The sequence below is a fragment of the Cyanistes caeruleus genome, chromosome 16 (assembly GCF_971803275.1).
Source record: "Cyanistes caeruleus chromosome 16, bCyaCae1.hap1.1, whole genome shotgun sequence".
NCBI classification, from domain to species: domain Eukaryota; kingdom Metazoa; phylum Chordata; class Aves; order Passeriformes; family Paridae; genus Cyanistes; species Cyanistes caeruleus.
Window position 1 is genome coordinate 15,408,132 of NC_141716.1, and position 9,998 is coordinate 15,418,129.

General features: G+C 60.7%; 1 protein-coding gene across 1 annotated transcript; it reads left to right on the forward strand.

Annotated features, from left to right (window-relative positions):
* Positions 1-6,492: 6,492 nt before the first annotated feature.
* On the forward strand, positions 6,493-7,306 carry LOC147650286 (maestro heat-like repeat-containing protein family member 1). The gene is made up of 3 exons (XM_086853191.1): positions 6,493-6,638; positions 6,885-7,072; positions 7,162-7,306. Exons 1-3 carry the CDS (start codon positions 6,504-6,506, stop codon positions 7,301-7,303), a joined length of 465 nt encoding a protein of 154 aa, XP_086709317.1. The 5' UTR covers positions 6,493-6,503; the 3' UTR covers positions 7,304-7,306.
* The last annotated feature ends 2,692 nt before the right edge of the window (positions 7,307-9,998 follow it).

Genomic DNA, 9,998 nt, shown 5'->3' on the forward strand with positions numbered 1-9,998 from the left:
CTGCTGCCGGCCTCTGGCAGCCGGGCCCTTGGGCTGAGTCAGGATGCGGCAAGGGCCGGGGCTGAGCCCTGCCGGGGCAGGAGGCCGTGTGGCCCCAGGGCTGGCAGCGCCGCTGGCAGGGAGCTGTGCTGCTGGGACCCTGAAAGGCTCTGTGTTCCCAGGGATGGCCGGGTGGCACCTCCGGGGGAACAAACGAGAGCTCCAGAGCATCTGTCAGGGTGAGTGAGGGCAGCGGGCTGCCAGCCCTGGCTGCCAAGGAGGGCTGCAATCCCTGCCCCGGCTGCCCAGGGCTCTGCTCCCTGTGCGGACCAGGCCTGGTGTGGCCAGGGCACACACAGAGATTTCAGGGGCACGAGTGCCAATAGTGTCCAGTGGCTTTGGGCTGATCCCTTTGGTCCCTGCTCCCTCCTGGCCATGGCCAGAGCCAGCTGGGTTGGCCCTTGCACGGGGCTCTCCTCGGGTCCCTGCAGATCCAGATCTGACCATGGCTCTGTTCCTCTCTCTTGCAGGCCTTGATGACAAGGCACAGGACATCAGCCCTGCCATCAGAAGGCTGGCTCTGGAAACAGCCTTTGTCCTCCGGGCAGCTCCAGGCTCCATCTTGCAGAGGTGGCAAGATGGATTCCGCAGGGCACGCAAGAACCGCCCTTGTCTGTGGGCCCGTGGCTGGCTGTGCTGCTGGAGCTCTGAGGAGAGCTGAATTGAGAGGCTCTCTGTCTGCCGGGGCCATCTGAGCCGGGCAGGAATTTTCTTTAAGATGGTTTTTTTTTTCCTTTTTCTTAGTTCTTCTTTAATATAGAAATATAGAATTAGAAATATATAGAATATAGATATAGTTTTATATATATAAATATAGAATGTGTTCTCATACCCAGTGTCTCAGGTGCTTTCTCTGGTGCCCAGTGTGCGCAGGGCATAGGGGGAGCGGGGAAAAGGGTGCTTGTGCTCAGCAAGCCGCCCAGGCATGCAGTGGGGAAGGGAAAATGGCCAGAAGGCCCTCGGCCTTTGGTGCTTCTGCTGAAGCCTTAACGCTGCCCACAGAGGAGCTGGGCAGGGGCTGGAGCTGTGGGGATCGCTGTGATTGTGGTGCCTGGAGATGGGCACGAGGCTTCTCCCAGCCAGGAAGCGCCGTCTGTGTCCTCCAGCCTGTGGGTTGCTGGCGGGATTGCTGAGGGCTCTGAGGCTCTCTCAATCCGGTTCCTCTGGAGCTCCATCGGGGCTGCACCGCTGCCGGGCAGGTTGGCCGGGCTGGGGGAGACCAGAGGGGCTGGGGTGGAGGGAGGCCTGGAAGGAATGCGGTGCTGCAGAGGCCTTGATGGGACAAGGCAGTGGGAAGGCACAAGGGGCAGGTGTGAGGGAGGAGGTGGCAGGAGGTTCCAAGGGCACAGGAGGCCCCTGAGGGGCTGGGGTGGTGGAAGCACTGAGGAATTGGGTGTCAGAGGCCACGAGCAGCCCCCGGGCAGTCACCTTGTTCCTATCACCCGCTGCTCTGGTGCTTCCCCTGAGAGACTGCCATGCCTGCAGCAGAAACCCTCGAGGCTGGGCCTCAGCAGCCCCGAGGCGCCCAGGCTGGGCTGGCTGGCGACAAGGAGGGCAAGGAGGCCCTGGCAGGGCACAGCCACTGGGTGCTGCCAGGGCAGCGGGCAGAGGCAGGGCTGGCGGCCAGCCCGGGCCCCCGTGCCTGCCCAGGCCACGGTGCTGAGACCGAGGCTCCCCTGACACAGAGCTCTGTGTCTGCACAGCTTCTGCCTCCATGGGGAGGGTGGTGATGTCTCCTCGAGCAGCGCTGCTGAGTCGCTGCTGCTGAAGCGGCTCTGGACAGAGCAGAAACGGCACCAGAGCGTGCACAGGAACAGCCCTCAGGGCTGGGCTGGAGTGGCCAAGATGCCTCCTTCTCTTGCAGGAATAACAGAGATGGTGGACACAGTCCCTTCAGTATATATGTTCTATAGGCTGCAGTTAGGTTCTAATGTAAATACATTTCTTAGATTGCAATTGCTATAGAGGTCCTTTCATTGTAAATACATTTTATAGATTGTTGCTATGAAGATTCTTATAACGTAAATACATTCTGTAGTTCATTGGTGGTGGTGGTGCTGTTGTGTAAATAAATTGTCCTTGTTTGTCACAGGCTGTCTGTCTTTGCATTTGCTTTGGGCACAGGCAGCATTTGCACAGCTGTGGTTTCCCCTTGCCCTGGGTTCCTGAGGCTGGAGGTCCCTGGGGGTGCTGGCACAGCCACCCTGGGGCTGGGGTCCCCGTGCACAGGGGGGAACCACTGGTGGCGCTCCCGGCACTGGGCACCGCTCGTGTTCCTGGGCTGCTGCAGAGCGGTGTCCCCAAGAGCAAAGCTGTCACCAGCAGAGAGGGGGCTCTGACAGGAGCAGCCCCTGCAGCAATGCAAAGCAGGCAGGAAACCTTCTGCCACCCTTCCTGCTGCAGCCACAGGAACTCCTGGGCTGAGAGCTGGCACCAAGCTACACGGATGCAAAATCCACATTCAGGCTCTGAAGGCCTTTATGGCCTTGGGAATTGCTGGAGCCAGCATCTGGGGAGCAGCTTTTTCAGCTGCAGGGGCTGATATTAAGGGCTTGGAGCCCCCAAAAGCTCTGGCCCTCCTCTGCTTTGCATTGCCAGTGCTCAGATTGTTCAAGAGACAAAAGCCAAGCGAGGGGATCCTGCCCTGCTTGCGTTTCTGCTGCTGGAACACGGGCTGAGATATCACAACTCTGGGGGCAGTGATGTTACAGGAGTCCTGGGACCACTTCCATTAGGGCCTGGAATGATGGAATCCTGGAATGGTTTGGCTTGGGTGGGACCCTATAGGTCCTCTTGTTCAGCCCTGAGTAACCTCCCACCTCCCCAGGTTGCTCAGGGCCCTGTTCAGCCTGTCCTTTAATGCCTCTCTGCACAGCCTGGCCAGGGCCTCACCCACCTCACACCAAAGAATATTTTCCTAACATCAAATCCACTCCTATTCCCCATTGGAACCCATTTCCCCTTGTCCTGTCACTACAGTTCCTGACAAAGAGTCACTCTCCCACTTCTCTGTAGCCCCTTCACACCCTGGAAAGGTGCTGCTCTTGCTCTCTTGGCTGCACGCGAGCATCACAGCCCCGTCTCCTCAGCAGCCATCCGTGGCTTCACATGTTCCTAGCGCAGGGCACAAATCAACTGCAGCCCTGCTGCTTTGGTTGGAGCCTCCCAGTTGGATCCTAAATGAGCTGCAGAAATGCCCAGGTGCTTCTGTGACTCCAGTGGATACACAAATGGTTGGCTTGAGATAACAACAGCCCTGCTTTCTACTGCCACTGTTGTGTTGGAGGTACCAACACTGCCTTGTTCCATTTTATTGCAGTGTCCTAGTTTGACACTAGGCTGGACACCAGGCACGCTGGTGCCGAGGCAGTGAGATAATGCTTCAGCTATGCAAAAAGCTGGATGCAGAAAGAATTAATTACTTTGTAAAAGGGTATGTGAATGCAGAATTTTTTGGAAATCAGCAAATTTAGCATGTGATTATGAAATAGGTTGCAATATGAAGGTTTGGAAAGTATAATGTGAACATTAAGTTAAAAAAATGTATAAAAGGTAGTACTGTGTGAAGAATGGAGGAGTGAGTTTGTGCTGAAGCTATGCCACTCCCTCCCGGCATCAAATAAATAAATACCTGCTCTATAGGCCTTTATACCATGGTGTACTGTTTTCTTGCCCAGCTTTAGGGCATCAGCACCATGATCAGAGACACAGACCAGCTTCTGTTCCCACAGTTATCCCTATGCTCTGCACTTCCCCAGGTGTCTGCCTCGATGTTCACTGGGGACCTCCCTGTTTGTGGCCGTCCATTGCCGTGCTCAGCAGGCCGCCAGCTGTGTTTGCACATGAGCTGCCACAGGCAGACACACAGCAACTGCAGCAGAGGCTGGGCCAATTCTTTTTCTTCCAAAATGCAAGAAAGACAGAAAGGCATAAGGATACATGACAGCATCTCTGTGGAGTCTCTTTGTCCAGCGAAATTCAGTAGCTGTTGGTGTTTTTGTGCTACTGCTAATCCCTTCCACGAAAAACAACATTCCAGGAAGGAGCAACATCATCTGACACATCCCAAGTGTTGCCACCAGTTGTTCCAGGTGCTCTGGCCAACAGTCCCTGTAGGATGGAGCACAGCCCCCAATGCACGTTGGCTTTGGCTGCCCTCTGGCAAAGAAGCCCCCCCAGGGCACAGGTCTCTGGGGCAGGAGATGGGCACCAGCACTGCCAGGGCTCGGGGGGTGGCAGGCCTACTTTGGCAAGGATTCTGACACCCCTGCTGATTTCAGTGGGGTCAGAACAGCACTCGGGCCCTGGCCCACATGTTCCTGGTCTGTGTCACACCGCCACGTTTAGGATGGCCACCAGGCGGGACATGTCCCAAGGAGGCCGTAACAGCTTCTGTGGAGGGCCCCGCGCCCTTCCCGCCACGGCTGCCTCGGCAGCCCAGGGGGCTCCTTCTGCTGCCCTGAGCCCACAGAGCAGGGCAGCCTTTGCTGATGGTTTGAGCTGTTCCTAAAGATCCTGTTGGGCTGTCTGAGACACTTGGGCCAAGGCATTGCTTCCAAGCTGGGCCACTTTGGCCGGGCTGGGTGGAGCCCCAGGGCAGGGGGCAGCGTGTGCAACGGCCCTTGGTGACACGGTGCAGCATGGTAACCGTGGAATGGAACGGGACAGGGTGTCCAAGGGCCCTTTGTGACATGGGGTGACATTAGTGTTGGTGGTGACACAGCCACACCACAGTGCCTGGTGCACGTGACAGGGCAGGACGGGACAGAGTGGTGCTGTGAGGAGCCCCCGCACGGCGCACTCATTCCTTGCTGACCCAGAGCCTTTCTGAGGCGTTACTCCTGCAGGTCACCTCGAGGCCAGACCACAGCACTCGGTGACCTGCAGCCTTCCCGAGGCTTCACTTCTGGTGAGGTGAAGCACCACACTTCTCAGGTGTGCTCGAGCCCAGACCGTGGCATTTCCTCACCGCGGTCCTTGACAACGAGTCTCCTGTCCTTGTGGCACGAGCCCCTGAGACCCAAGTGCAGGACTGGCTGTCCTGCAGCCTTGCCAAGACTTCACTCCTGCAGGTGCCTTCCAGGCACAGCTGCAGGACTTGCCAACTCAGACCTTTTCCGAGCCACCTCTGCTGCAAGTAGCCATGAATCCAGGCAGTGATGTTGAGCAGAGACCTCCGAGTGTCCCCAAGATGACCTGGGTGAAGGAGGAGAAAGAAGGCCCTGGGACTGCCCCAGCACAGCAGCATGGAGAGCTGGAGCAATTCCAGCCACCGCAGCAGGGTGAGCGGCAGACCTGGGCCTGCAGCCAGCTTGGCCTTGTCCCATCCCATCCCATCCCATCCCATCCCATCCCATCCCATCCCCCGGGGACACGCCCATGGACAGGACAGAAGTGGGGCTGGGGCAGACGCCCTGGAGCTGTACTCTGTGCCCTGGGGCCTCCTGGGGCTGTCCCTGCCTGGGGAGTGCAGGGCTGGGCTGTGTTCTCCGGCCTCTCCCGCAGCCCCTCAGCTCAAGCTGCGCTCGCTCTTTGCCAGGAGCAGCCATGGAGCGCACTCGAGAGCAGGAACGCAGCCGTGGCCTCTTCCGCACAACAGCGCAGGTACCTGCAGCCATCCCCTCTCCTGCTCAGCCCAGCACCACGCTTGGAGCACTCCATGCAATGTCCCTCATTTCTTGCCCTTCTGCTGCAGATGATTTGCAAATTCATGAAGAGAATTCGGGAGGAAGAGACCAGTGCCATGGGCACTGTGGTCAGAGCATACTCTCCCATCTTCAAAACCAAGGCCAGTGCTGCCCTGCTGGACATGCTTGTGGAGGAGGGTCCTTCCAATCCCAAGCAAGTAAGCAGCCTGTGGCCTGGCTTCGATCCTCCCAGGAATTGCTTGGCCACGCCAGCTGCTCACTGCGAGCCTTTGAGGCCGTGGCAGTGCGGTGGGAAGGGAAGCACTTCTCTGGGAAGCTGGGCACATTACTCCTGCTGGCAGCTTTCCAAGTTTCCCTGTGCCTTCTCCAGGTGCTCCCCATGGTGAGGTTCATCCACCAGTGGCTCAAGGCTAATGAGTTTCCTGAGTACAATCTGTGCAGGCCCCTTCTGGATCTGACAGAGGCACAGCCTGCTGACGTGGTGATGGCTCTTCTGCGTGTGGCCCCATGGTGTGACAGGTACAGGGCCCACGTGCCCAGAGGGCTCAGGCCATCCCCCTGCACAGCCTGGCCCAGGTGTCTGACAAACAGAGGATTCCAGGGCCCTGTGGCTCCTCCCTTTGTCAGCCCTGGCACAGCAGCCCCCGAGCCTGCTGCCCTCAGGGGCCAGTCCCCACAGGGCTGGGCTGCCACAGAGGGGCAGTGGGCAGAGGCAGGGCTGGCAGCCAGCTCAGCTCCCTGCTGCTGCCCAGGCCACGGGGATGTGTCCCAGACCCCCCTGACACAGAACTCTGTCCCCACAGAGCTGCTACCACCATGTGGAAGAGCATCATGTGCTCGTGCAGGGCTGCAGAGCCGGCCATGCTGATACTTCTGGATGTGCTGGGCACCTGGCCAGAGCTCAGCATGTGCACCTCCGACGGGGACCACACGGCTGTCCTTGCCCTGGCTGTGAGTTTCTGCAACTGACCTTTGCTCACCCCAAGGTCACCTCTCCCTCAGGTCTCCATCCTCCCTCCTCCCATGGCATCTCCCTGCCTCAGGCACTGGGCTCAAACCTGGCCTAGGAGCAGCTCCAGGGCCACCAGGCCGGCTGCTGTCCCTGCATCTCCACTGGCCTCTCCCTGCCATGCTCGGGCCCTGCCACATGGACACCTGAGCACTGAGCACTGACTCAGGCTGCTCTGTCCTTCGCAGGCAACTGTGGTGATATGGAAGATACTCCAGCTGCCCTGTGTCCCACATGCAGTGACAGTGTATTTCCCCCGCCTCTTGGTGCATCTGCTCTTGCAAGTGCTCTTCAGCAAATTGGATCTGCCAGAGAAGGTCGATACCTTCTGGAAGAGATGCCAGCAGCAACATGGCCTTGCCATCAGCCCCAACAGGTGCTCCATGCCAGTCCTCCTGTCCCTGCCATGTCCCCAGGGCAGCAGCCCGTGCTCCCAGCATCACCTGGGCTTTGCTGTGCACACAGGTTTGCAGCGCACACCCTGAAGGCCCTGCTCTGCCGACTGCACTATGAGGATGTGGTGGCGGCAGTGGAAGACGAGTGTGGCTGGGACACGCTGCTGTGTGCTGGCACGCACCACTGTGCTGTGGGTGTGCTGGCCAGGTGAGCTGCCACCAAACAGCGCTTGTGCCCTGTGCCTGGGGTGCCCCACACAGTCCCCGTGGTCAGGGGCCAGAGGGCCTTGTCACCAAGGGATGGCCAAGGACACTGCACAAGCCTGGGAGAGGAGGGTGCCCAAGAGCAGCTGCTTCCCAAAGGGCCTGGGTCCCCTTGCAGGGTGGTGGAGAAGGGCCAAGCTCCGCCTGGGAGTCAGTCCATGGAGAGGTTTGTCCCGCTGGCTCAGGGTCTTGGTTCCTTTTTCCTCCCGTCAGAGCAATGCGTCACGTGTCCCTACCCTTGTGTTCTGCGATTGCATTCTACCTGCTCGGGCTGCTCAGCAAAGACACGGCACACGGGGATTTGGCCGCCATGGCGTTCCTTGTGGAGGTGAGCCTGAAGGGCAGCGCTGTCTCGCTGAGCTGTCTCCCAGCTCTCTGCCCTCTCGGTGCCGCAGCCGCCCGGGACGGTGCCCACGCCCTGTGCTGCTGCCTGGGCCCAGCCCTGTGCGCTGCTGCCCCATCACCGGCCTGTGCCCTTCAGATGTTGGAGTGCCTGGACTCGAGTGAATACCGTGACAGCGTCCTGGAGATCGCATCAAACAAACTGCAGAGCGAGTGCAGGGAGAGGCGTCGCTTGGCACTCAGAGGCCTTGTGGTGCTCGGCAAGAATTCCTCCATGGTGAGAAGGGGGCAGCGGCTGCCGGCGTGGGGCTGGGGAAGGCAGTGGCTTGCGCTTGGTTGGCCTTTGGGCACTGAGGCAGCTGCTGCCAGCTCTCCTGCCTCCTGCCTCTTGCCTCCTGCCCCAGGCCTTTGGCACAGGCCTTTGGCCTCTGGGCCCTGTGGCAGCAGGGTGGCATTTCACACACTTGTGTTCCACACAGGCCAAAAGAATGTGGGGCCTGCATGAAAGGCTCGTGGAGCTCCTGGGGGAAAATGACAGCCATGTGCTTGGGATGAGCATCGCTCTCCTCAGCCGTTTGTTCCTGTACAATGGTGGCCCGATAACCATCCCCCTCGGCCTGCAGCTGGCTGAGGCGCTCCTGCCGCTCTTTGACAATGTAAGGCTCTGTGTCTCCAGCCATGGCTGCTGCCTGGGCATTGTGCCCTGGGCATTTGCAGGCCTGTGCCCAGGTGGGCCTGAAGCAGCTGATGCTGAGGTCTTTATTTCTTCCTTTCGAACAGGAGGATAGCCAGGTGCAGCTGTGCTCCATGTTCATCTTCCAGGAGATGATGGATTTAGTACCAAAGGAGGGGAAAAAGGCCCTGAAGTCCCACGTGCAGCAGAGCCTGCTCCCACTCTCCTTGCACTGCCATGACGAGAACCAGCGCGTGGTTGATGTGAGGACTCGGCAGCTGCCGTGGCTCCCTGGCAGGGCGCTCGGCTGCCTCCTGCTCTGCTGCCTCGCAGGCTGCAGCTCCCTCCCGGTCTTGGCCCAGGGACGTGGGTCCTGTGCCCTGGGCTGTGGTGCCATCTCTGGGTCTCTGCTGCTCTCCAGGCCTCCCGGGAAACGCTGCTCTGTTCCGCCCGATTCCTGAAGAGGAAGGATCTCCAGCAGATGCTGCGGGTGGATCAGACCTGGAGGTTCGGCGAGGGCCTGGTAAGGGCGGGCTGGAAGCCCCAGCCCCAGGCTGGAGAAGCTCAGTGTGTGCGGCTGGCAGCTGTGCCCTGCCCAGAGCTGCACTCAGGGCCGCCAGCCTGTGCCCCACACGCTGCTCCCTTCCCTGGGCCCCGCGGGCTCTACTCCAGCCCCCTGTGGCCCCGAGCCGTGTGCCCATGGAGCCCCGGCACCGCTGGTCTGTTGGGCAGGGCAGCAGGGCGGCTCCCCGGGCAGCAGCCGGCCCTCTGCCCCCTCCAGAGCCCGGCGCCATCGGCTGCTGCCCGGTGCCTCAGGGCTGGGCGGGCACGGGAGGCCGGGGCTGGCCGCAGGCAGCAGTGCCCGGCCGAGGGGCAGAGCCCGCACCAACCCTTCCCTCCCGCCGCTCTCTGCAGCTGGCACAGGACAGGAGTCGAGCGGCTGAGCACCTGCACCGGGCCCTGCTCTACCTGGACAGCCCGCAGGAGTCCCTGCGAGCGGCGGCCATCAGGTTCATTGGTGAGCCACGAACCGGGCTGGGCTCCCTCGCTGCCCCGCCGCAGCTCGGCCCCAGCCCCGGCTGCTGCCCCGGCCCTGGAGCCCCGGCTGCCCTCGGGGCTGCTGCTGCCGGCCTCTGGCAGCCGGGCCCTTGAGCTGAGTCAGGATGCGGCAAGGGCCGGGGCTGAGCCCTGCCGGGGCAGGAGGCCGTGTGGCCCCAGGGCTGGCAGCGCCGCTGGCAGGGAGCTGTGCTGCTGGGACCCTGACAGGCTCTGTGTTCCCAGGGATGGCCGGGTGGCACCTCCGGGGGAACAAACGAGAGCTCCAGAGCATCTGTCAGGGTGAGTGAGGGCAGCGGGCTGCCAGCCCCGGCTGCCAAGGGGAGCTGCAATCCCTGCCCCGGCTGCCGAGGGCTCTGCTCCCTGTGCGGACCAGGCCTGGTGTGGCCAGGGCACACACAGAGATTTCAGGGGCACGAGTGCCAATAGTGTCCAGTGGCTTTGGGCTGATCCCTTTGGTCCCTGCTCCCTCCTGGCCATGGCCAGAGCCAGCTGGGTTGGCCCTTGCACGGGGCTCTCCTCGGGTCCCTGCAGATCCAGATCTGACCATGGAGATCTGTTCCTCTCTCTTG

What these genes read in the sequence shown, in the direction of transcription:
- LOC147650286 (XM_086853191.1), top strand. Translation starts at nt 6,504, where the DNA reads ATGTGGAAGAGCATCATGTGCTCGTGCAGGGCTGCAGAGCCGGCCATG. An exon ending in CGGCTGTCCTTGCCCTGGCT is followed by an intron (nt 6,639 to 6,884) that starts GTGAGTTTCTGC and finishes TGTCCTTCGCAG; the next exon opens with GCAACTGTGGTGATATGGAA. An exon ending in CTTGCCATCAGCCCCAACAG is followed by an intron (nt 7,073 to 7,161) that starts GTGCTCCATGCC and finishes CTGTGCACACAG; the next exon opens with GTTTGCAGCGCACACCCTGA.